The sequence below is a fragment of the Liolophura sinensis genome, chromosome 12, assembly GCF_032854445.1.
Source record: "Liolophura sinensis isolate JHLJ2023 chromosome 12, CUHK_Ljap_v2, whole genome shotgun sequence".
NCBI classification, from domain to species: Eukaryota; Metazoa; Mollusca; class Polyplacophora; order Chitonida; family Chitonidae; genus Liolophura; species Liolophura sinensis.
Window position 1 is genome coordinate 4,161,955 of NC_088306.1, and position 27,896 is coordinate 4,189,850.

A 27,896-nucleotide genomic window follows, 5' to 3' on the forward strand; every position below is an offset into this window, starting at 1 on the left:
TTTGTTCCAGCTCATTCTCTGCGTGACTCACTTTGGCCTTCCAGGATGATCGTGAGTTTCACCCGGGCTCCGCCCGGTTGCCACCCACCGTAACACTGGACGCCGTCGCATAAGTGAAATATTCTTGGGTATTCTTTTTTTGTGTATTTTTTAGTTTAAATGGTAGAAAAACCAAGTTGTTTCAGTATAGTTGCAAGGTTTTTTTTTTGAGAATAAAACAGTAACTGAGGTAAATTGACAAGAGGCCAGATTTCACCGGTAACGCGAGACCACTTGTCAGCTATTATACTGTCGTCGCTGCTGTGACTTTCCTCTCTATGCTGTACGTCTTTAATTATATTAATCTATTTGCCTCTTTGCTCAGTCAAGGTTAACCCAAGTTGTTTCAATCTAGTTGACACTTTTCTCTTTTAAAATTACAAGTCAAAAGGACCAAGTTATTTCAAATAAGTGGCTCGTTTATTCTTCTAGGGCTAAATGTAGAAAGAACCATTTTGCTTCAGTCCAGTTGCCATATTGCTGTTTGAAGTTAAAAGGACCGAACAATAAAGTTGCCCTTAATACTGAATGTTAAAGGCTAGACAATCAGCTTGTTGCCACGTAGGTTCTCCTTTTCTCTTTTCAGTTTAAAGATCAGGAAAACAAGTTGTTTCGATAAGGTTGTCCTTGTTCATTTAACTTAAGGTTGAATGTCAGAAGGGCAATGTTGCTTCAATCATGTTGCTCTGGTAAGGTTAAAATGCAGAAGAACCCAGACGATTCGGTCTATTTGCCACTTTGCACTTTTGCTGTTTTAAGGTTAAAGTCAGAAAAAAAAGCGTTTCAATGTTGTTGTCTTAATCTAGCTGCTCCGTTTCTGTGTTTTAACGGACTGAAGAATAAGGTTGCTTTAACCTAGTTTGATTTAACCTTGGCCTTGGTTCAATTTTTGTTTTATTTTTCTTTCCTTTAAACCTGTAAATTGCATTTATCGAATGTCGATTAAGTTTTTGCGAGCGATCAATATCGCGTACCATCGTAACTACCCCTTGTCTTCTATTGGCTTGCCCCGCACATAGAGGAAAAATAAGAAAACGGAGAATCAAAATGTGAAATAAAACAAAATCAATGCGCTCGTGTAACCTATAGCGGCTGCTTACCTGTTACTAGGTTGTCTCACCTGTAACTAACTTGTCTCCCATTCCACACTAAAAGCGTTTCACATAAATCTTATCAACAAAAACTTATTTCTTGGCTACGTGACCTTATGTTTACGGGTAATGCACCGTTAGGTATACCATTTAACGTCGTAGTTTTAAATATTTTAATATTTTATGTGAATTTTTTTATAAGATGTTGACAGTTGTAACTTATGTGGAAGTATTACAAGCTATTGCTTTCTATTTCCGGCTTTTAGCCTATACCTCAGGTATCGTAACAGTTTTGATCAACCGAATCAGCATTTTAGGAGTCTCACAGGTTCAATCGAGATCAAGCCGGAGCTCTCGCAAGCTGAAGCGTCTAAAAGACGGGATTTTTAACAATTTTTTCAAGATGTATGTATATAATCTTGAAACCACCGCAAAATCTTTTTGAATTTTGAAATAACAAGAATACAATTAGATGTAGTTTGTCTGTTGAAGATCTGATGTCTTTCCTGATGTATAGTTTTCCTACAAATTCCGCAAATTCCGGAAAAATACGTTTCTATCTGATTTTAAAGGTAACGTTTTAAAGGAGCTGAACACTGGTGACAGTGAAAACCTGTATAAATGGATAGTGTTAAATGGATGCCAGACTCAGGAATCAGAAGGTAATGCTTCTTGTTACAATGGCTGGTATTTCACACGATCACTTGAGGGATCTAATACTGCCTTCATTCAAAAGATTCTAAGTTTGTCAATAACAAGGACTAAAAAGAAATAAAACAAGACTAAATTATTCCACGGTCGACAAACACACAACATCTAAAAGACTGATAGGTATAGATGTCATTTTAGAAAGTGGATTAAGTAACAGTATTATCGTTAATAGGATTACACTTTCTGAATATAGCACAAATTCTAGTGCTGAAATGTGAATGTTCGCTGTAAACTACCTTCTATATTTGTGGAAGTCCTGTTGGTCGAGTGGTTTGAAGGGTTGAAGTGTATTACTGGCGATTTGGTGTCTCACTCTGAGATCTCTGGTTTGAAACCCGCAGTGGTTTCAGCCAAATTTCAGCACTAGAAGCTGTGCTGCAGTCAGAAAGTGTAATCCCTATCAACGATAATACTGTTATCTAAAAGACTGATGAAAACAGCAGCACGACAATATGAAATTCATCTCAAAAATTGGGTGTAAAGTCCAACTGGTAGCCAGGCTCTGCACGCATGCAACTGTACCAAAATTATTTTCTTGACATACCACTGTACGTTTGATTTATATATTTATTTGATTGGTGTTTTGCGCCGTACTTAAAAATATTTCAATTATATGATGGATACCAGCATTATGGTGGGAGGAAACCGGGCAGAGCTCGTGGGAAACCCACCACCATCCGCAGGTTGTTGACAGACTTTCACACGTACGGCCGGAGAGCAAGCCAGCATGAGATGGAGTTCAACTCTCATCGACAGCGTTAGTGGGAGGCTCCTAGGTCATAACGTCGTGCTGCTAAATCCCTTGGCCGTGGAATCCTCTGGACGTATGAAAGAAAACAAAGCAAACTAATTGCAAAGGTTTATAATTTGGTTTTTCGAGACGTGCAACATTATCTTGGGGGGGGGGGGGGGGGGCTTAAAGCGACGCATGTCTATATTTAATACTGGTTTAATTCAATATATAACAGTGGTATCATAACCCCAATCGTTACCCAAAGAATACAGGCTAGCTTGACTCTCTTAACCCTGGTTAAAAATCACGTGTGGGTAATTTTGATCACGCTGGAGGTATATACGCATCTGATCACGCTGGAGGTATATACGCATCTGATCACACTGGAGGTTTATACGCATCTAATCACACTGCAAGCTTTCACTTCTTTGGTTTAGTGCATGCCTTCCCTTTTAAACGTCAATCGTAGAGAAGAAGTGTCCATGGGCGTCATATGACAGTTCGGTAACTGCAGAGCCACTTTGTCGATTCGCATTCCACGGGAACCAAATCATATTTCATTCTCACGGGTGATAGGAGAAACCAAGGCTTAGTTTTAACTGGCATGGCTGAATTGGCTGGATCCCTGGGTCAAAGAGCAGTTTTTATATGGTGTAGAATATTCGTTATGTTATTCGTCAAGTGGAAATACTGTCGGCATGACACCTAATATACTTTAACCAATAATTATGGGGATACGTGGCTGAAATACTGTATAGAAAATATCTCTAGTATAACAAGCATACATCTTTAGGTTTCGAGTGGTTGTAAATGTTGATCAAGTAATCTCATACATGATTTATTGTTCTTCGTTGTCAGTTCTCGGAAATAACACAATTTCTCTCAACGTTTTGCAAAACTGATGTTGCCTGTTCTTTCAACCGCCTAAAACTGTTTTAAAAATGTATGGTATAAACAGTACATTCCATTGGTAAGCTATTATATCAAACGTGATTTATAAAACTCGTGAAACATCTACAACATTTGGTTTCTTCGCGTTCATTGCGGGCCGTTTTTCCGTGCAAAGTCATTTTGGCCAAGGTATAATGTTCATTGCTGGCTTTGTAATGACGACTTGTGGGATATCATAACGTAGTACTTATGTGTTCAGAAATAATATTTGTCAGTTGATCTTTGACCAGAGTTGACCAAAGTCGCCATTGCGTCGGAATTGAAACCCAATTAAATATTTGAACATCAATCTTTAACATGAACCCTGTAAAGAAGAATACAATTAGCCTTGAGCTGATTGTTGTTCACCGCCATGTTCCAAAATTTATCACTTATACGATGGCGATAAGTTTTGTGAGTCCCGGAGAAAACCAAAGACCTCCAGCTAGTTACTTACCTCTTTTCTTACGAGTGACGCACGATTAGGTACACCAACCATATAAACAGGAAGCAAGTGGTCTTCAACGAACTGTAGGCAGAGCAAACGGTCAATCGGGTGTCTTCCACCGCTTATTTCACTTTTACGCTCCACAACCAGAAAGATTAGGGAAGTACCAGGCAGGACTTATACCTATGGTAGTTACATAGGAAACCTCACGGCGTTATTCAAAGGCACTGATTAAGCAAATGTCATATCGGTAATTTGATCTAAAATATAACGATGGTCTTTTTAAAACCCAGTTGAGTGTTTCGCAGCCGGAACTACTGACGTCTTTCTAAGGACAGTTATACGTGGGAAGGTCTCTCAGCAACCTGCGGATGCTGACATACCATATTCCCACCATATTTCTGGCGGCCGTCGTATCAGTGTCATATTCTTGAGGACGAAGTAAACACGAATCGAATAAATAAATGAATAGTTCAAAGGGGGTAATGGCTTTAATGTGACTGAGTGGCTTCGTGGATGTCGGATTTAACAGAAAGGACAACTTAATGATTTCATTTATGTATTATAAAGAGAGTATTTTGTTAATTTGATGATGGCCAAAACGGGTTCTTCTTATGACAATCAGCCTTTGAAATAATACGATTTAGTGCAAAACAGAATCATCTGAACGCCTCCTTGTCCTTATGTCTTATTTTTTTTCATATTGTCTCGGTTTTCAGTCTTCGTGACGATTGCCCAAGTCGGCTGTTTCATGAGAATTTGGGCCTAGACCACCTGAATTACGTGGATCATTAGAGAGCTCACAACGATGAGCGGTAACCTCTGCACTGACGCAATCACTGCTCTTACAACTTTCCAAAACATACATTGCGAAATTTGTTTTATTTTCCTTAAGACATTACTATATTGCTTTTTCTATATATTATTATATTGACTGCTTCTCTTTAAACATTTACTCTTGTTTTGAGCACTGAAAATTCCTGGACGTGGAATATGGAACTGAGAAATCTCATATCGTAAACCAATGAATGAATGAAAGACTTAACACAATGCTCAGCTTGAAGACGGATTGATTGTGGCACATATATTCATCATATACTCTGTAACTGACTTCTGAAATACAGGTATGTCACGAGTAAACCAATACTCAGCATCTGTTTGATTTCTTTGTGAGATTAATGTCTTGCGCTGTCGAAGAATTTCAGGAAAACTGATGGATCAGCTTTTCCCATTTAAACGTTTTACTTATTTATTATTTGATGGGTGTTTTACACCGTGCGCAAGAATATTTCACCTATACCACGGCGGCCAGAATTATGGTTTGATGAAACCGTGCAGAGCTCGGGAGGAACCCACGACCACCCGCAGATCGCTGGTAAACATGTTATCACCTGTGTATCTGCAGTAAATATTATGTGTATACGCGTGTAGGTAAGGTGTTCCTTAGTGTCTTCGCTGGCTCGCTGCACTAAGGTGTCTCCCTCAACGCAGCTGCGTTTCCTCTGACCTGTGAGGTGACTTGACAGAGCTGGGTGAGTAGCGCTGGTTGTCAAAAGGTTTGTCAGATATATGACAAAATGCGGTGGTTTATTCCGGATTCTCTCTGTTTACTTTTCTTTGTATCCCCACATGAAGCTGTATCCTCACAAGGCGTGATATCCCCACACGACACTGTATCCCCACACGACACTGTATCCCCACACGACACTGTATCCCCACACGACACTGTGTCCCCACAAGACACTGTATCTCCACAAGACACTGTATCTCTACATGAAGCTGAATCCACAAGTGATGCTGTAGGCTATAGGAAGCTGTATCCCTAGATGAAGCTGTATCACCACAAGGCGTGATATCCCCACATGAAATTTTATCCCCACACGACACTGTATCCCCTCAAGACACTGTATTCCCACATGAAGCTGAATCCACAAATGATGCTGTGTACGTATATCCCTCTTTGAAAATGTATCTCTAAATGAAACTCTAGCCCCACATTGAGATGTAACCCCACACAATGCTGTACCGCACACGAAGATGTATTCCCACTGAAGCTCTGTCCCCAATAAGACTGTTTTCTCACATGAAGCTTTATCTTTTCCCCGGACTCTGCCCGTTTTCCTCCCGCCATAATGCCGTCGTCGTATAAGTGAAATATTCTTGAGTACTGCGTAAGACACCAATCAAATATATAAAATAAATAAATGAAGCTGTATCCCTACATGAAGAAGTATTCCGCGTGAAGCTGTATTCACACATAAAGCTGTATTCCCACACAAAAAGCTGTAGCCCCACATGAACGTGCAGCCCCACATGAAATTGTAACCCCACTGATGCTGTATCCCTGTATGAAGATGTATCCCTGCATGAAGATGTATTCCTTCATGAAGCGGTATCACAACCAGAAACTGTATTTACCTGTGAGCATGTATCTCTGCATGAAGTTGTAACCCCGCATTAAACTGTATCCCAACATAAAGTTGTAGCCCCGCATTAAACTGTATCCCAACATAAAGTTGTAGCCCCACATTAAACTGTATCCCAACATAAAGTTGTAGCCCCACATTAAACTGTATCCCAACATAAAGTTGTAGCCCCGCATTAAACTGTATCCCTGCATGAAGATGTATTCCTGCATGAAGCGGTATCACAACCAGAAACTGTATTGGCCTGTGAGCATGTATCTCTGCATGATGTTGTAACCCCGCATTAAACTGTATCCCAACATAAAGTTGTAGCCCCGCATTAAACTGTATCCCAGCATGAAGTTGTAGCCCCACATTAAACTGTATCCCAGCATGAAGTTGTACCCCCCACAGTTGGGTAAAGCATCATACTACCGTCCAGGTGTACTTGAGTTAAACATCAAATTAACTAATTAATTTTTATTACAGAAAAAATTATCGAAAATTTCCGGAGCAAACATTTTATCCCAAGTCTCACTATTTCGAAGGGGACACTCTTACCATAAGGCCAACGAGAAAGGTAGGCCTACAGTGTCATTTGAGAGTTTCAAGGGTGTTCCAAAATTAACACATCAGTGTCACTGACGGTATTTAGTGGTCTTGCGTCATAAGCTGTTTGGCTTAGGTTACCGAATTGGGCTGTTAGTTAAACAGAGCTTTCTTCCTACTTTATTGTGTGGCTTGACGCCTTTGTCGTCGCGGGGAATCCCCAAGTCACCAGGTACGCTTCCGCGTGAACTTGGACATAACCAATTCCAGGCAGCTGATCTCAGCGCACGCGCGAGATTGAGTCATTTAACAAAGCCCTTCAGACAGGCGGGTGATCCCCTTTCAGTCGTTGTACCCACTTATAGTCGTTGTACCTAACCCCCTTTCAGACGTGAGACTATTTATCTAATTCTGAAACGATTATTAACCGAACAAAGACAACCCCCTCGGCTGACGACCTACATTTTAGCTTGGACTAATCAGCTCTGCATGTCCCTCGTTCTGTTAGTCGGTCGACCGGCAACATTTTTGCCATTCAATCTTCTAACATTTCCGTGTCATCTTGTAATATAGGTCAGTCAATCAACAAACTCCCAAGGCAAGGCCAAACCGTACGCAAGGGGATGTCGCAACTATTGCGACATGGTAAACTAGGTACACTAAAACAATGTGTTCATTTTAACAGAACGTCTGTTGTTTGAGTGATGGAAGCATGTATTATGTTATTATAACATAACACTGTGTTATATTCAGCATAATAACCTGCTAGTCCATTGTAACCTTGATGATGAATTAAGAAATATGTGCGTTGTATTTAACGGAATAATTAGAATTAATTGGAACTGGAAGGTGGAATAGATATATTCTACCTCCACGGTGCGACTAGGCGATGGTCTTTTTGGGTGATGTTGCAGCGAAGGCAATTTTGCTCTTATATTTCCGTATGACGGTAGGTTGGAGATGCGATTGTCTGGCCCCAGCATCAGGAAGCAATCTTAGACTTAAGTCAAAATTTTAATCATTAAACTTAATATGATCCTTTCCCGGAGCTTGATGATTTGCTTGTTTCCATGCTATTTGTTGTTGATTCATGCTGTCATAATAGCGCTGTCTCCTTTTAGAAGATTTGTCCCAGTACCGACATGTGTCGTCTTACTAAATTACTGACGTGAAATTAATGTTCGGCGAAATCACGCTTTGAAGTGAGATTTGCATGTTGTTTGATACACTCATTTCAAATGTATTCCGAAAGTTGCTACATTTAAAAATAAGATCAACCTGACTTCTTTTGTCGATACGGCGACTCTAAATCTGTAACTGGCCATCTCATTTCTCTCTAAAAGGACTTGCCGTGAAGAGTTACACCATAATATTTGCCTTTTGAATCGCACAACTCTTTATGTCATTTGTCGAGTCCGCACATACAGTATATCGAATGATTTATTTATTTATTAGGAGTTTTAAGCCGTACTCAAGAATAGTTCACTTATACAACGGCGGTCAGCATCTTAGTGGGAAGCCTGGCAGAGCTCATGAGCACCCGCAGGCTGTTGCAAGACCTCCCCATGAATGTACAACCGGAAAGGAAGCCAGCGTCAGCTGGGTTTGAACTCACAGCGATCGCATTGACGATATGCTCTTGGGTCAGGCTCCTGTGTTGTGCTTGGACTCTTTCACAAGGCCCCTGTCCATTGAAATGGGCGCTATATTTTTGTGTTGTTTCTCTCTTTCTACTCAAAGTTTTGGTAAATTTGCGATCCACAAATGAGTAGAAATCTACCTGAATAGATTGAAGGACTTATAACATGCTAGCACCAAACGTGTGGACAATTTCACCAAAGCCAACAAGCCAGCACAAGCTTGGCTATACCTTGATCTGACCCGAAGCTATACTATGCATTGGCCCACTGTTTCTGACAAATATCTCTTAATTCTTTAAGTACACCATCGCCCACAACGTCGTCGAATAAAAGTTTCCACACGAAACACATTTGCACAGCTCCCATACCAAGAACAAATTTACTATCTACTACAGCAAGGGACGGCACGAAAGAGCTGTAGCCCAGTCGCCTATTATGCAAGGTTTGCCTATACACGGCTGAGGTTCTATATTCTTTTCATTTGGAAATCCCTGAGGACTGTTTTTTTGAGATTCTATTTATCGCACGAGGCATGACCTAGCAGTCTCCTGTGTATTCAGTGATTCTTTACTAAACCCAACTATTTTGGGGGGATATTTCTGTGTAGAGAAGTTTAATACATATATGGATGAAGAAATACGTTGGATAACATGCTAAAATGTCTTCCTAAAATTCACCGTTTTGTATCTTTGTGAAAAAGGCCATAATGTAATAAAACAAAGAGCTTGGACTGTCATAAATAAAGTGAAAAAGATTACAAATACATGCTGCAAGCCACGGCTTTTTCTGTTACTGTAGGTGAGTAACTTGTTTAGTAAACAGCTGACTTCTATTATCGATATTAAGCAGTCAGGATATGAAACGAGTCTAAAATAGGCATCTTTGTTATAAACCGAAGGGCGCAGTTATATTGAGAAGGAAAATTTCATCTGCTTTTTTTTCCTTTGTATTTATTTCCCTAAGTTCGTCTATATATGCATATACTAAAAAAATAAATTAGGAAATAAAAGGCATACACGCATATAGGAAGTTTATAAAGAACAGCCTCAGGGCTGGTGTAGTTTACATTTAATATAATCTAATATATTCTACTTATACGACCGCAGCCACCATTATGGTGGGAAACCCACGACCATCCACAGGTTGCTGATAGACCTTCCCACATACGACTGGAGAGGCCGGAAATCCATGAGCTGGACTTGAACTCATAGTGACCGCATTGTTGAGAAGCGCTATTTATATATAACTTGTCTCAGAAAACTCAGGGTTTTGTGAAGAGCAACTCACCTTTATATACCATTTGTCTCAGAAAACTCAGAGCTTTGTGAAGAACAACTCTTTTCCATTTGTCTCAGAAAATTCAGGGCTTTGTGAAGAGCAACTCAGTTAATATACCACTTGTCTTATAAAACTCAGGGCTTTGTGAAGAGCAACTCAGTTATTATACCACTTGTCTTATAAAACTTAGGGCTTTGTGAAGAGCAACTCAGTTATTATACCACTTGTCTTATAAAACTTAGGGCTTTGTGAAGAGCAACTCAGTTAATATACCACTTGTCTCAGGAAACTCAATGCTTTGGCTGCATACAAGGTGGAGATGTGATCTCACATACACACATGTTACACCTGTAATCACGTGAATCCCTTTTGTTACGTGACACAGATTCTTTAGTGTCGCCGAGTAAGGCGTGTTTAAGTTATCATGAACGCTATGGTAAATTTGTTAAAACTTTAGCCATAGCCAAGTTGCATATTTTTTTCCCTGATTTGTGAAAAATTCTATGGACCTTAGAAAAGATGTTTTCATTCTTTTTTTTTGCAGATCCTATCTTGTTGGAATGGACAAAATGTATCCTTCATCTCCGAAAGTAATATTTTATGCTATTTATTTACCTGCGCGAAACATTAGATCATTTACAGTACATATAGCGCAGCCATGTTGTAAGAAGCGTACATTTTGTTAACGCTATTAACGGGGTCACTTATGTAACCTGACCCAGTCCTCTCCGTGTTAGAGGGGCGTTCTGAATCCTTCACCTTGAGTCTACCAGGAAGAACTCTGTACTTGAATACCATCTTTCAAGCATTCCACACTAACCCGCTGTGCACTGCACGTATAAGGCCATTCCTGGACAGCTTAGACGACACGCATTGAGCTAAAGGTATGGTATACAAGCTATCGTCATGTTGTGTTTTGACAGGTTACACCTGTGTCCGCTCAGTGTATGATAACACGGTATGTGGGCTGTAATATGGATATAACTACACCTTAGGCCATCAACAGTGTGTAGGCCGGCGTAAGTTGACATAGTGACGTAGTAATATGGGGAGTCAAAGTTCTCACTTTGATATGTACTGTAAATTTAGAGTAGTTCAGTGTACCCGGCACTAGGGTGATACACGATTTAGTGTAGTTCAGTGTACCTGGCACTAGGGCGATACACGATTTAGTGTAGTTCAGTGTACCTGGCACTAGGGCGATACACGATTTAGTGTAGTTCAGTGTACCTGGCACTAGGGTGATATACGCTTTAGTGTAGTTCAGTGTACCTGACACTACGGGGATACACGATTTAGTGTAGTTCAGCGTACCTGGCACTACGGGGATACACGATGTAGTGTAGTTCAGTGTACCTGGCACTACGGTGATACACGATTTAGTAAAGTTCAGTGTACCTGGCACTACGGGGATACACGATTTAGTGTAGTTCAGTGTACCTGGCACTGCGGAGATACACGATTTAATGTAGTCCATGTGTACCTACACTAGCTTTGAACTAATATCCTAGTTGGTGTAGCTCATGGGTACCTATATTGACACTACGGTGAAAATAGAGTCCCGCTTAGCAACAACAGAGGTGTATGTTTTTATACTAAACATGTGGAATGTAAAGGGCGATGAACATGTAAGAATGTGTACTATAATAAATACGTGTTTCTATGTAAACACGTCATATGTTTACAAAAGTAACGGGGTTTTACTCTATATATTAATACACAATACCATGCTTACCTGCTACTTGTGCTACATGAATATATCCACCACATTACTGTTGAAACATTTCATATGTTTAGGATAAAAACAGACTGAAAATAAGTCAGAATTGTTTCATCAATAAAAGATTAATTGATGAAACAATTCTGACTTTTTTTTCAAACATATAAATGTCTCATAGCCATGCACCACAGCATTTCTTTGGCACGTAACACGGCTTTGTGTTTTTCTTAAATATGTAAAACGTTTACTCTGTTATTATTTACTTATAATTCACCTACCACCAGGGCCATCTTACATACTTGTACTTCCCAGGGATAGATCAAGCCCTTTGTGACTTTATTCCTGCCATGCTTTATTTTCTATAAACATGTTTTCTAATTATACTTATAGTGAATGAATACAATACAATACAATACAATCTCTGTAATTTCTAAGAAATTGTGATAAATATACTAAGATACCGTAACAGAAAGGTGTTTATAAACGGGGCACCAATTTTCCCCTGTAAAATGTGGTAATAAAGTTCAACACGATGAAGATGCGGGTAATAGACCCGAGTTAAGCGGACACAATTATGAAGCAGAGAGTCAAAGATTCTGCGCACTCTGTCCATATATGGTTACAAGAGAACTCTATATTGTGATTAGCTTGTTGTTATGACTGTAACACTGTGACTAGCTGGTTGTCATAACTGTTCTATTGTGATTAGCTTGTTGTTATGACTGTAGCACTGTGACTGGCTAGTTGTCATAACTGTTATATTGTGATTATCTTTTTGTTATGACTGTAACACTGTGACTAGCTGGTTGTCATAACTGTTCTATGGTGATTAGCTTGTTGTTATGACTGTAGCACTGTGACTGGCTAGTTGTCATAACTGTTATATTGTGATTATCTTTTTGTTATGACTGTAACACTGTGACTAGCTGGTTGTCATAACTGTTCTATGGTGATTAGCTTGTTGTTATGACTGTAGCACTGTAACTAGCTAGTGATAACTGTTATATTGTGATTAGCTAGTTGTCATAAATGTTATGTTGTTGCTAGCGTGTTATCATAACTGTAATACTGTGACCAGCGTGTTGTTATAGCTGTAATAGTGTGACTGGCTTATTATGACTGTTACGACCCAAACTGTCTGTATTATAAAGAGATGGCTTGTTCAAAATACACGACAGTTTAGGCGCACAAAAAAGTAACCAAAACCAGCAGATTTTATTTTACAACAATTTATTAGCTTAACAAGAACAGATAATAAGACTTATACAAATACTAAAGTACTTAAGTCTGACAAGAAAGGATAGCAGTATCTATACAAATACTAAAGTACTTACGGTGTCAAGTCCAAATGGACGCATATATTCCACAATATATACACCACACAGGCATAAATGCTCAGAGGCAAATTCACAAGAGGGAAAATCCACAGTATAACTGAGTGTATGACGAAATATACACAAAATTCCACAGACAGGGTCCGTGTACTAATAGGCACTGTGTATACAAGAGCAAAAATTAAACATACAAGTGCAGACTGAACAAGTGCTCGGTGGAGATAGGATATAAAAAAGCCAGAGGCTATAGAGACACCAAAATTCAGCACAAATGGCGTACTAAAGTAATACACAGCAAAAGCATCCAAGCTCTCAATAATTCTCCTTTCTCCGTTTTCTGTTCTCTCCGTTTGACCTGCTTTCATAGGTCTTATATAGCCTGGTGGAATTGTCCAGAATAAGAAAATTCCTGAACACTTGATGTAAACAAACAGGCACCGAACTGAGCGCATTCTGGAATATTCTAAGGTAGAAGCAGACAGCAGGCGCTGAACTCAGCGTATGTAAACAGTGGCAAGCTAAATTTAGCAACTGACGGCAGTCGTGCACATAACATGACTGTAATGTTGTGACTAGCTTGTTGTTATTGAATTGAATTGAATTGAATGTTTATTCACCATATGTAAATATATGTACAATTACATATCTCGTAAATGGTGGGAATAAAGTCCGAGGGACTTGTTCTATCCTTGACTCATTATTATCAAATAATAATAATAATACATGCTTGTTGAGGAGCGATGATTATTGAACAATTGTACTAACAAAAAACAAATTTTGGGGAAAAAATTAACATAGAAATGTAACACTACAAAAACTATACAATAGTGTGAATAATATTTTGTGTGACACCTTCTGTCTCGTAGAATGTGGATCAAATATTGATAACTAAAAATCTTTTAACCATGGATTTGAAATAAAGACGTGATATTGATTACTTTGAGGTTTGGAGGAAGCCTATTCCATTCCCTTGGAGCTGATGATCTGATGAAATGTGTGGGTAGATTTGAAGTTAGAAAAGGTACATGGAGAATTAAAGAATAGGAACTGGTAGGGTAATTGTGAACGCCAGAATGTCTTTTGAACAGCTGTTGAAATTTGTGAGGAAGAGAGGGTGATTAGTGAGTGAATTTATGTGCGAGTAGCAAGGATGAGTATCTGTGTATTTGTGGAAGTGGGGGGATTTTGAGGTTCTTAAATATTGGAGCCGCATGATCCAGAATTGTGAGAAAGTGAAGAGGCGAATGATGCGTTTCTGAAGAATTACCAAGTGTTGGAGATGACTCATGTATGTGTTACCCCATATAACATTTGCAAAGGAAACCTAAAGGAATATCAGAGGGTAGTGCAAAATAAGCAGTGTTTTTTTGATGACATTTGCTCCAATGTGTTTGATGATGCCAATATTTCTGGATACCTTCTTACTAATAAAGTTAATGTCCAAGACAGCCTGGAATTAAAATAAACTCCCAAGAACTTGTGTTCTTGGAGGCTGGCTATTTCAACGCCATGCAAATATAACGGTGGCTGAAGTGCCTTATTTTTGGATACATTTATGTGTCCAAAATATTTGTTTTTACTATTTTGCATTTTGTTTTACTAATATAAATGGACAAGCGGTTAGCTGCCAACCAATCGGAAATTTTATGCAACTCTATAGACATAGTGGATACAGCTTTGGCGCTTGTGAGTGAGTGAGTGAGTGAAAGTTTTAACGTCGCTTTCAACAATATTTCAGTTTTATCGCGACAATAAAACGTCAAGTAGTCGATCCCTCGGCGCTTGTAGACGCATAAGTGCAGACACTTGTATCATCAGCAAATAATGTAAAATCAAGAATATCTGATGATGTTGTGATGTCATTAATGTACAATAAAAATATTATAGGACCGAGAAAGGAGCCCTGGGGAACACCACAATTTATCTTACGGTCTTTTGACATATTTCCCTCAAAATGAACTGATTGGGATTGCCCAGATAGATAGCTCTCGAGCTACTGAGCGCTGTGAGCTGGGAACTCATATTATTCGAGTTTTTATAGAAGGACTTTGTGGTTGACAGTGTCCAAAGGTTTTGACAGGTCAAGGAATGACACGATAGAATGTTGTTTAGCGTCCTTGGCAACTACGAGGTAGTTGTATAGAGTGTGCGCCGCGTGGGTAGTAGAGTGCACAGTCTCATTTACCACGTCTCATCATTCAATACTTTCCAAATTCCTTTTATATTGTGATTTTGGTCGTTTAGTTTTTTTTTTCGAAGTAATCTTTTCGAGGAAAACGGATCAAGCTGTTCAGTTTGTTCTTGTACCTCTTATATTTGAAGCGAGTCGGCATATCAGTAGATTTCAAATACTTGCGATAACGTTTGGTCATTTCGAATACAGACTGTAAAATATCTCGTGTGACCCAAGGTTTGTGAGTATGTTTCGATGGGCTGTCTATGGTCATAACAGGAAAGCATGTGTCGTATGTTATGGATAATATCCCCATAAAACAGGATAAAGCCTCATTAACACTCTCCGATGATAGAACGTCATGCCAGTCTATATTTTGAACATTTTCTTTAAAGAGATTGACTTGTTCTGGAGTCTTTTTTCGAAAAGAGGAAGTTGATGTTTCTTTCGAAAAAGAATTAGTATATTCAATTTATATATTCAATTAGTCGAGAAGGCATTGAAGGGAAATGGTCAGAGATATCTGTTAAAAATATATCGGAGAAGGTAAGTGGGTGTAATAAACATGGTGTGTCAACATAGAGTCGAAGACACATGTGTAGTGTGCACGTGCAGTATGGGTGAATATACTGATAAGATGTTGCTGGTTGAAAAGCATGCATGCACTGTGACTACGACACGGGGGTCACGAATAGTGTCATGGCACAATTCATAAAGGGTCAGACCGGTTTTCACTCTACTGGTAAGAGTCTTTCAGTAAGAACTTGTGAAAGGAACACGAAAGCAGGGTGCATGCGAATAAGTTCAGGAAAGTGTGGTGTGCTATATTAAGGGAGGTACCGACAGCTACCCTATACCACCAGGTAATGCAACAGGCGTTCATGGGTACACATAGACTTGTTTACACCAGGGTAGTTCTGCATGTATATACCTCTATTACATGAACGCTAGTTCTCGGGGATAGACACTTTCTTATTGTCAACAATCAGTTTCCCTTGCGCAAAACGCACCCTTTTCCCTTCCATGTAGTATCTGTTTATCAGATCCCTGGCATTGTTCTTTCGACGCCTGTCCTCGGGGGCCAGATCTTCAGTACTGTGATTAGCCTGTTGGTATGACCCCAGTACTGTGACTAGCCTTTTGGTATGACCTCATTACTGTGACTAGCCTGTTAATATGACCTCAGTACTATGAACAGCCTGTTGGTATGACCACAATACCTTGACTAGCCTGTTGGTATGACCTCAGTGCTGTGAGCAACTATTTTGCTATGACCTCAGTACTATGACTAGCCTGCTGGTATGAACCAAGTACTGTGACTAGCCTTTTGGTATGACGCCAGTACTGTGACTAGCCTGTCGGTATGACGTCAGTGCTGTGATTAGCCTGTTGGTATGACCTCAGTACTGTGACTAGCCTGTTGTTGTGACCTCAATACTCTGAGTAATATTTGTTTGTTTCAGTCGTTCGCCTCTGTTGGAATCCTCGCAGAAGACGGAGCATCTCGAGGCCCAGATATGTCTCGCAAGCCTTGTCCGCCCGAACGTGAGAAAACTGTTTTATTTTACATTTCACCGATAACTTTAACTGTTATGTAAATTTCACGCTTTGAATACGTACCTATGCTCTTCTAGAAAATCGTGTGGCAATTCTCCCAGAGAGCCAGATAACTATAAACCAGACATTTGGACACATAGGCACCCACCAGTATTTATTGTAAGGATGGGCTAACAGTTAATAACATGCAGGTGTTTTACTACATAGGCCTGCTGGATATTTGGTGCTTTAAAAATGGCAGATAGGAAAAGATCAATAAAATACATATTTACCTTTTCTCTTTTTTTCTTTTATAGATTGTAACTGAATTAAATAGAGGTAAATAATGAAAGTCTGCAGTGTTTATTGAAATTCTTCGATGCCAGTGACATAAAACCGGGACTTTCTGCTGTTTACTTTCATCCTTTGAGAAACTTCTTGTATCGTTTGCTAGTGTAATATTTATCCATGCACATAAAGGAGATATTCTTTGTCTTTTAGACTTCATTGTTTCTCAGCAAGATTGTGTTACCTGGCAATATTATCTTGGGGATGGAATCAGTGTGAGAAGCAGTTGAGCGTGAGTGTGGAGAGGGTGTTTTCTATGATTTCATGTGTCAGTGTGGGTAGGGTGTCCTCTGTGGAGCTGTGTGTAAGCGTGGGGGAGGGTTTTTCTATGGTGTCATGTGTGAGTGTGGAGAGGGTGTTTTCAATGGTGTCATGTGTCAGTATGGGTAGGGTGTCCTCTGTGGAGCTGTGTGTGAGAGTGTGGAGAGGACGTTTTCTATGGTGTCATGTGTCAGTGTGGGTAGACTGTCCTCTGTGGAGCTGGGTGTGAGTGTGAAGAGGGTGTTTTCTATGGTGTCATGTGTCAGTGTGGGTAGGGTGTTCTATATGGAGTTGTGTGTGAAGGTGGAGAGGGTGTTTTGAATGGTGCCATTTATCAGTGTGGGAAGGCTGTCCTCTATGGAGATGTGTGAGAGTGTGGAGAGGGCGTTTTCTATGGTGTCATGTGTCAGTTTGGGTAGGCTGTCTTCTGTGGAGCTGTGTGTGAGCGTGGAGAGGGTGTTTTCTATGGTGTCATGTGTCAGTGTGGGGAGGGTGTTTTCTATGGTGTGATGTGTGAGTGTGGGGAGGGTGTTTTCAGTGGTGTCATGTGTCAGTGTGGGTAGGGTGTCCTCTATGGAGTTGTGTGTGAGTGTGGAGAGGGTGTTTTCTATCGAGTCATGTGTCAGTTTGGGTAGAGGGTCCTCTATGGAGTTGTGTCTGAATGTAGGGAGAGTTTTTTCTATGGTGTCATGTGTCATTGTGGGAAGTTTGTCCTCCATGGAGTTGTGTGTGAGTGTAAGCAGGGTGTTTTCTATGGTGTCATGTATCAGTGAGGGAAATCTGTCCTCTGTGGAACTGTGTGTGAGTTTGGGGAGGGTGTTTTCTGTGGTGTCATGTGTCAGTGTGGGTAGGGTGTACTCTGTGGAGATGTGTGTGAATGTAGGAAGGGTGTTTTCTATCAAGTCATGTGTCAGTTTGGGTAGGAGGTCCTTTATGGAGTCGTGTGTGAACGTGGAGAGGGTGTTTTCTATAGTGTCATGTGTCAGTGTGGGTAGGCTGTCCTCTGTGGAGCTGTGTGTGAGTGAGGAGAGAGTGTTTCCTATGGTATCATATGTCATTGTGGGTAGGGTGTCCTCTATGTGTGAATGTAGGGAGGGTGTTTTCTATCGAGTCATGTGTCAGTTTGGGTAGGGGGTCCTCTATGGAGTTGTGTGTGAATGCGCGGAGGGTGTTTTTTATGGTGTCATGTCTCAGTGTGGGAAGTCTGTCCTCCATGGAGTTGTGTGTGGGTGTAAGGAGTGTGTTTTCTGTGGTGTCATTTATCAGTGTGGGAAGGCTGTACTCTATGGAGATGTGTGAAAGTGTGGAGAGGGTGTTTTCTATCGAGTCATGTGTCAGTTTGGGTAGGGGGTCTTCTATGGAGTTGTGTGTGAATGTGGGGAGGGTGTTTTCTATGGTGTCATGTAACAGTGTGGGAAGTCTGTCCTCCATGGAGTTGTGCGTGAGTGTGTGCAGGGTGTTTTCTATGGTGTCATGTATCAGTGAGGGAAGTCTGTCCCTTGTGGAGCTGTGTGTGGGTGTGGGGAGGGTGTTTTCTGTGGTGTCATTTATCAGTGTGGGAAGGCTGTACACTATAAAGCTGTGTGAGAGTGTGAAGAGGGTGTTTCCTATGGTGTCATGTGTCAGTGTGTGTAGGCTGTCCTCTGTGGAGCTGTGTGTGAGTGTGGAGAGGGTGTTTTCTATGGGGTCATGAGTCTGTGTAGAGAGGGTGTTTTCTATGGTGTCATGTGTGTTTGTGTGAAGGGTGTTTTCTATGGTGTGATGTGTGAGTGTGGGGAGGGTATTTTCAGTGGTGTCATGTGTCAGTGTGGGTAGGGTGTCCTCTATGGAGTTGTGTGAGAGTGTGGAGAGGGTGTTTTCTATGGTGTCATGTGTCGGTGTGGGATGTCTGTCCTCCATGGAGTTGTGTGTGGGTGTAAGGAGTGTGTTTTCTGTGGTGTCATTTATCAGTGTGGGAAGGCTGTACACTATAAAGCTGTGTGAGAGTGTGAAGAGGGTGTTTTCTATGGTGTCATGTGTCAGTGTGTGTAGGCTGTCCTCTGTGGAGCTGTGTGTGAGTGTGGAGAGGGTGTTTTCTATGGGGTCATTAGTCTGTGTAAAGAGGGTGTTTTCTATGGTGTCATGTTTGTTTGTGTGAAGGGTGTTTTCTATGGTGTGATGTGTGAGTGTGGGGAGGGTGTTTTCAGTGGTGTCATGTGTCAGTGTGGGTAGGGTGTCCTCTATGCAGTTGTGTGAGAGTGTGGAGAGGGTATTTTGTATGGTGTCATGTGTCAGTGTGGGAAGGATGTCCTCTATGGAGATGTGTGAGAGTGTAGAGAGGGTATTTTGTATGGTGTCATGTGTCAGTGAGGGAATGGTGTTTCAATGGATTTGTGTGTGAGTGTGGAGAGGGTGTTCCCTATGGTGTCATTTGTCAGTGTGGGTAGGGTGTTCTCTATGGAGTTGTGTGTGAGTGTGGGGAGGGTGTTTTATATAGAGTCATGTGTCAGTTTTGGTAGGGTATCCTCTATGGAGTTGTGTGTGAATTTGTGGAGGGTGTTTTCTATGGTGTCATGTGTCAGTGTGTGTAGGCTGTCCTCTGTTGAGCTGTGTGTGAGTGTGGGGAGGGTGTTTTCTATGGTGTCATGTGTCTGTGTAGAGAGGGTGTTTTCTATGGTGTCATGTGTGATTGTGTGGAGGGTGTTTTCTATGGTGTCATGTGTCAGTGTGGGGAGGATGTCCTCTATGGAGCTGTGTCTGAGTGTTGGGGAGGGTGGTTTCTATGGTGTCATGTAACAGTGTGGGGAGGATGTCCTCTTTGGAGCTGTGTGTGAGTGTGGAGAGGGTGTTTTCTATGGTGTCATGTATCAGTGTGGGGAGGATGTCCTCTATGGAGCTGTGTGTGAGTGTGGAGAGGGTATTTTCTATGGTGTCATTTAACAGTGTGGGGGGGATGTCCTCTATGGAGCTGTGTGTGAGTGTGTGGAGGGTGTTTTCTAAGGTGTCAAGTATCAGTGAGGGAAATCTGTGCTCTGTGGAGCTGTGTGTGGGTGAGGGGAGGGTGTTTTCTGTGGTGTCATGTATCAGTGTGGGAAGGATGTCCTCTATGGAGTTGTGTGTGAGTGTGTGGAGGGTGTTTTCTATGGTGTCATGTATTAATGAGGGAAGTCTGTCCTCTGTGGAGCTGTGTGTGAGTTTGGAGACGGTGTTTTCTGTGGTGTCATGTATTAGTGTGTGTAGATTGTCCTCTATGGAGTCGTGTGCGAGTGTGGGGAGGGTGTTTTCAGTGGTTTCATGTATTAGGTTGGGGAGGATGTTTTCTACCTTGTGTTATACAGTGTGGGGAGGTTGTCTCGAATGGTGTAACCATGTGGAGCGGATGTCTTCTATGGTGTCATGAATCGGTGCAGTGAAGGTGTCTCCTGTGCTGTTCATCAGCGGAGGACAGGTATTTTCTACGGTGTTTGTATCAGTGTATGAAGAGTGTCTTGTATAGAGTGTCAGGTAGTGTGTCTTCTGTGGTGTCTATCGGTTTAGTGCCATGTACCAGTGTAGGGAGGTGGGTTTCTATGGTGACGCGTGTCGGTGTAGATGAGGTATTTTGTGTGGTGTCACATCTGATGTCTGACATGTGATGCTTTACTAAAGCGTCATTCTGTCCATACCTGAACATCATCGTCTGGTTACGAAGTGGCGGCAAATTGGATGAATTTAGAAACATTCCATTATCTAACGATTTCGTTATTCAGTCGAATAATATACATATGTATGCAAAGTCAGGCTAATGATCAGTTTCTGCTCTTCTATCAGCCGAGGAACCTCCACCCCTACCAGTTAAGAAACACAGCTCCCTGCCACCAATAAGCGGTAAACCATTACTTAAGTATTTTTTGTTCTGAATAAATTCTTGCTGTATTCATTTATTTGACGCATATTCAAGGATTTTTACACGGATACGATGGCGGTCAATTTTATGGGTGGCGGAAAACGGAATGCCCTGCGTAAACCATCGATTATTGTCACCGAGGCCACGACCGTGAGACAGGTGGAACGTACATATTCTCTGTTAAAGGCTGGGTTTGAACCCGTACCTCGCGTGTCCTAACGATTGAAAGGCAAACACGCTAACTAGTCGGCCATGGTCCAATACCCTATAATGATTGTGTAAAACATGGCAAATCATAAACGAAGCTAAAATCGGATGAATATATGAATACAAAGTGGATCAAATAAATCTCAAAGGCAATCATTATTGTCTTTGCGACGTAAAACGGTTTTAACCCTTTCATATATTGTGATTGCCATTTAACCTATATTGCAGCGTTGCTGTTTATTTATAGATTGGCTCACCCAGACCGTATTGTACCTGTCACGTACTATTTAATCCATCGATTTATCCCTCATTGCATCCATTTTTCTTATTCAGTTGTTCCACCTACCTCGCTCAACGACAAAAGTAATTCACTTCCACCAGGTAAACCGCCCTCTAACCAATTACCATGCACTAACTAGATATAGGTTTCAATAACCAAATATTTATACCACTATTATTAAACCTGTTTTCCTGACCAACCGTTTCTTTAGTGTCATATTGTTTATTTCGTGTACAAATTGTTTTTTATTTGTTCACTACATTCAGCCATTTGATTAAAACATCAATTGTTTTTTTACTAACCATTGTCTCTTTCTATAACTAGTTGATAGTCTGATTGTTTCACTAACAAATTGTTTCATTTCCACTTTGAAAGTTTTGATCTACTCTAGACTGATCTACTCTCGACATGGTTACCATGGTAGCACGTGTTTCTTATATCATGTTACGTAATCTTTGGAAATACGGTCCTTATCCAACGCCTTTTGTACTATTCCTGTGTGAATTTGGCTGAGCTTCATTGATTTCTTAATTATTTGTTTCAGGACCAGCCCATGAACCAACACGGGTAAGATTTTCATTTTTAGGGTTGAGAAAAGATTTTCAGCTCTAGGGATGAAAAAGATTTTCCGCTTTAGGGTTAAGAAAAGATTTTCATTTTTAGAGGTGAGAAAAGATTTTCATTTTTAGGGTTAAGAAAAGCTTTTCAGCCTTATGGTGGAGAAAGGATTTTCAGCTTTAGAGTGGAGAAAAGATTACCAGCTTTAGGGTTCAGAAAAAACTTTCAGCTAAGCACATGCTGGTGCATGTCATCACACACGCAAATTCACGCTCGGTCCAAAGCAATCAGGGGCCTTCGTGGCTCAGTTGGTTAGCGCACTAGCGCAGCGTAATGACCCAGGAGCCTCTCACCATTGCGGTCGCTGTGAGTTCAAGTTCAGCTCACGCTGGCTTCCTCTCCGGCCGTGGGAAGGTCTGTCAGCAACCTGCGGATGATCGATGGTTTCCCCCGGGCTCTGCCCGTTTTCCTCCCACCATAATGCTGACGCTGAGTGATTACGGCGTAAAACACCAGTCAAATAAATAAATAAGTAAATAAGCAATCAGAGTCCCCTCATAAACTAAAACAGCTTTTTAGGCTTAAAGCGGGCTCGTAAGCAGACCTTGGGAAGTCACCCAAATGGCTTTAACAGGTGATTTTTGGTCCGGTCGTGGTAGTCACACAAGCTAATGTAGCTTTAGAGTCAACTACCTCCCCCCCCCCCCCCCCCCCCCCCGCTGTGTCTTCGATTGCGTCCTGTGTATTGACCCGTGTGAAAGAGAGTACGCTAAAACAAGATTAACAATCAGTCACAGTGGGGCTATAATAATACACCATACCCTAATTCTTCTAAAATTTAGGACAGATATTAGTAGTGTTGAAATTAGAACACTACATTTCATTTCCAGTCTGTTGGAAAAGTAAGGATATGAGTATTCTGTTCTTTAGATGGTCTAACCATGTGAGAAAAAAGAAACTCAATATTCCTGCTAGAATTACATATATATTGGCTAAAATGTGCAAACCAGGTGTCCCAAACCTTAGAAGAAATAATGTAAGGGGTAAAACAGTTACTCTTTACAGTTACTCAGTTACTCTTTCTATACGCATATGGGCCTACTTTATTTTGATGATACCCTACTGACATTGGTCTCATGAGTACAAGGCTGGTTTTGATCAAATCTGAAAGACGCTGATCATGAGCGAAGGCAAATACTGCTTCTTGTGATCTGAGATGAAACACTATTGTATATGATAAATGCCGAGATGGTGCTTTCTTTGTGTCCGAGTCCTTGTTGACAATTATCGGTCTTGTGCAGGCTTAAGCCCCTCTCACACTTTGCCCCTGAGGGAGCTGAGTTGGTTGCCGAGTTAACACGGCATAACTCGTATCTAACTCAGGCAACACCTTGACAGAACTCGTATCAAGCTCCGGGAACAACTAGGTATAACTCGAACCTAACTCGGAGAACAGCAAGATGTAAATAATCATCTGGCATCAAACTCCGGGATCAATTCAGGACAACTTGGCATAACTCGTATTAAAATTCGGCAAATCTCGTAGCAACTATGGGAAGAACCCGGATTAACTCGACACAACTGGTATCAAACTATGGGAAGAACCCGGATTAACTCGACACAACTGGTATCAAACTCTGGGAACAACCGGGATTAACTCGGCACAGCTGGTATCAAACTCCGGGAACAACAAGGCATAACCTGTATCAGATCGGTAAAGATCGGATTCAAACTCGACAACGTGTGGGAAGGGTTTTAAGTTGATGAAAACACCACTTTCTTCTACCAACATGGCATACAAGCTTGTAGTTGCATTCATGTATCTCTGATCCACTAATGAAGCATATTTTCGCCTTATTTCTTCCAGTAAAAGTGATGCTTGCATTCATACACCTACTATTCAAGCACTTACCGCTGAGAGAAAACCAATCGACAAGCTCTCATTTTCGCATTATCGCCTTGTTCTGAAAGTTTTCACAGTCTTTTTTTTATCTCAGAATCTTCTGTACAGCTACCTAAAGTAGAATTCCTTTTAGGCAAGGTACCAGACTAAAATATAACTCTTTAGCACAGAATCGGAGCAAAATGTCTTATTAGACATTTGATGTCGTTTCGCACTGTAACTGTCGCGGATGAACCACTCGAACTCAACTAGCAAGTATGGAAATTGAAAAACACTTTAATTTATGTAAACATATGCAGCTTAATAGAAAAAAGAAAGAAAACAACAACAGGAAGCTTAAAATTTTCACGTCCTGTTGTATACATTTCAACCGATGAAAAATGACCAACCCTATGCTAGGGGCCTTTTCATGAAATTTAGATTGCGTTTCTCGAAATACGTATTATTGAAAAAAAGTTAATTAGACTGCGCAATCATATTCACAGCAACCGGTATATTGATTTTCATTTTTCTTACTTTCAGACGTATGAGAGACTTATAAAAGAAGGCCCGACGACGTCTGCTAGACCAAATAATCTGCCAATACAATATGTAAGGGTCGTCAGAAATTAGTGGCAGATTGCATTACTTATGCTAGATGTATTCCTCTTGTTCACTGTTGCTTTATTTATTTATTTATTTGTTATTTAACGGCATGCTCGAGACATTTTTACTTATACAGTGACGTTCAGCAGTATGGGTGGAGTGGCGTTCAGTAGTATGGGTGGAGTGACGTTCAGTACTATGGGTGGGGTGGCGTTCAGTAGTTTGTGTGGAGTGGCGTTGAGTTGTATGGGTGGAGTGGCGTTCAGTTGTATGAGTGGGGTGGCGTTCAGCAGTTTGGGTGGGGAGTAGTATGGGTGGAGTGGCTTTCAGCAGTTTGTACGGAGTGGCGTTCAGTGGTGTGGGTGAAGTGGCGTTCAGCAGTATGAGTGGAGTGGCGTTGAGTAGTTTGGGTGGAGTGGCGTTCAGCAGTATGTACGGAGTGGCGTTCAGAGATATGGGTGAAGGGCGTTTAGCAGTACGGGTGGAGTGGCGTTGAGTAGTATGGGTGGAGTGACGTCGAGTAGTTTGGGTGGAGTGGCGTTCAATATTATGGGTGGATTGATGTTCAGCAGTATGGGTGGAGTAGCGTTCAGCAGCATAGGTGGAGTGGCATTTAGTAGTATGGGTGGAGTGGCGTTCAGTAGTAAGGGTGGTGAGGCGATCAGTAGGGTGCAGTACTACTGAACGCCACTCCACCCAGACTACTGAACGCTACTCCACCCATACTGCTAGATTGCTGGTGTTCAGCAGTATGAGTGGGGTGGCGTCCAGCAGTATGGGTGGAGTGGCGTTCATGAGCTTGAGTGTAGTATCGGTGAGTAGCTTTCAGTAGTATTGGTGGTGTGGTGTTCATCAGTATGGGTGGAGTGGCGTCCATCAGTATAGGTGGAGTGGCGTTGAGCAGTATGGGTGGAGTGGCGTTGAGCAGTATAGGTGGAGTGGCGTTGAGCAGTATCGATGGAATGGTGCTGAGTGGTATAGATGGAGTGGCTTGAGTAGTATGGCTGGATTGGCGTTCAGCAATATGGGTGGAGTGGCGTTCAGTAGTATGGATGGAGAGGCGTTGACCAGTATGGGTGGAGTGGCGTTGAGTAGCATGGGTGGATTGGCGTTCAGCATTATGGGTGGAGTGGCGTTCAGTAGTTTGGATGTTGTGGCGTTCAGCAGTATGGATGGAGTAGCGTTCAGTAGTATTGGCGGAGAGGCGTTCAGTAGTATGGGTGGAGTGGTGTTCAGTAGTATGGGTGGAGAGGCGTTCATTTGCATGGATTGAGTGACGTTCAGTAGTATGGGTGGAGTAGCGTTCAGTAGTATGGGTGGAGTGGCGTTCAGCAGTATGGATGGAGTGGCGTTCAGTAGTATGGGCGGAGAGGCGTTCAGTAGTATGAGTGGAGTGGTGTTCAGTAGTATGGGTGGAGAGGCGTTCATTTGCATGGATTGAGTGACGTTCAGTAGTATGGGTTGAGTAGCGTTCAGTAGTATGGGTGGATTGGCGTTCAGTAGTATGAGTGGACGTCATATCACGCCTTTGAACGCCTTTAACTCTCTTCACAAAAATCTAAAAAAAGAACAAATGAAAGCATTATTTATGCATAGTTTTAAGTGGTCTATTTAATAATGCCTACTTCGAGTTTTAGTGGTCTTTTCCTGTAAGCAAGTTACTGACGAACTTTTCCACGTGTCACATGCAGATATGCAGACCATATTGATGGAAGACATGCGCATTTCAATGAAAGTTAGACTGCGCTAGCGATCAAACGAGCGCGTCGACCGTTTTTGTCTCCAAGGCCGCACAGTTAGTGACAGGAAGAGGTGTACAAATTCCATGCCGAAAACCGGGTTTGAACCGTCACCTTGTGTGTCCTGGCAACTGATAGGCAGACACTTTAAGCATTCGCCCATAGATTAATTCGTTTTATAAATGCTCTATTTCCAGAACAAAAATGGAAATTTTCTTTTTGATGATGGAGCAGTCAAGAAGCGACCTATGAAAAAGGTTCCCCCGATGGGCCGGTCGGATAAGGAAGAGGTCATTGTTGTCCGGTCTGAGAATGCCAGATCACCTCCACAGCGATCGCAAACTTGGAATGGCAAGCATGGACGACTTGATGTCGGTTGGGGCAAGGTAGAAAGTGGCTCCGCTGACTCACCGAATGCTAGAAAAAGCGGACAAGATGGACTCCCAAACCAAACCAGACAGCCTGAACCCATCAATCAAATCGAAAGTTGTCATGTTGAATCGCCTCAGATTTCCATGGACCCTGGAACTGGAAATGATTATACCAACTTCCCCCAGACAGTCGAAAGTCACGAAGCCCCGATAAACGGCACCAGTAGTTATCCTTCCACTGTTTCCAATCCGGGCGGCACGACGTTTCTGTTTCCCTCACGAGAAACCGATGGCGTTTGTGCAACGCCAGCTCTGAGCCCAGGAAGCCCTCAAACTCCCAAACAGGAAGCGTGGATGGCAGATCTGCAGAATTTCACGGTGGAATCTTTGCACGAAAATCTTCTCAAAATCGGGGTTAAACCGGAAAAAGTCGATGTATTTCGCCAAATATTCGTGGACGGGGAGCTCTTTAGCAACATGACGGACAAAATGCTGAAAGAAACTTCGCCTGATCTTAATGAGTTTGATCTGCTGCGTTTGAAAATGTTCCGGGATAAAGGAAAGCTTCCTAAAACAAGCCAAGGGTCGTCACCCTAGGCGTGGTATCACAGGGTTTACTTTCCAGCTACAGATTGCTCAGTACTTGCCCTTTAACAAAGAGAGAAAAGAACACGAGGTAGAGTCGGTAACGAGACTACCATCGTAAATCTGTGCATGCGCAACGGCTCCTTCGTCTCATTCTATGAAGATTAGGCGTATTGCTAGCGTAGAAAGTGCATGAAACTTGACACTTGCACCAGATTTCTACAATGTAGCAATAACTGGAAAATTTTATCGATAAGTGTTTTTTTTTGCTGATTATTTTATAGGCTGCCCGTATGTACTTGAACTTGACAAAATCAGCTAATATGCTCTCAATGCCAATGGCATGTTTCTGCACGATATCAGCCACTGTAAAATTTGGACTACTGTAATATCTGGAGCACTGCATGATAGGATCAAGGGAGATAATTTGTGGACTATGTTTCTGGAGGAAGCAGTCACCGTGTCGCACTCGCCTTGTGGCAGTCACCGTGTCGCACTCATCGTGTGGCAGTCACTGTGTCGCAGTCACCGTGTGGCAGTTACTGTGTCGCGGGCGACATCTGTTTATGCCATTAAAGTGTCTGATGTTTCATAAAAATGTGTGTTT

General features: G+C 41.6%; 1 protein-coding gene across 6 annotated transcripts; it reads left to right on the forward strand.

Annotated features, from left to right (window-relative positions):
- The first annotated feature begins 10,566 nt into the window (after positions 1-10,566).
- Positions 10,567-27,869, forward strand: LOC135479166 (uncharacterized). Of its 6 annotated transcripts, none has more exons than XM_064758932.1 (7): positions 10,567-10,708; positions 16,515-16,596; positions 20,986-21,042; positions 21,602-21,649; positions 22,093-22,115; positions 24,532-24,600; positions 26,531-27,869. In XM_064758932.1, exons 2-7 carry the CDS (start codon positions 16,569-16,571, stop codon positions 27,299-27,301), a joined length of 996 nt encoding a protein of 331 aa, XP_064615002.1. In that variant the 5' UTR covers positions 10,567-10,708; positions 16,515-16,568; the 3' UTR covers positions 27,302-27,869. The 6 variants fall into 6 exon arrangements, with proteins under 6 accessions (XP_064615002.1, XP_064615006.1, XP_064615003.1 ...); XM_064758933.1 differs by lacking the exon at positions 10,567-10,708 and adding an exon at positions 10,722-10,843; XM_064758936.1 differs by lacking the exon at positions 20,986-21,042.
- The last annotated feature ends 27 nt before the right edge of the window (positions 27,870-27,896 follow it).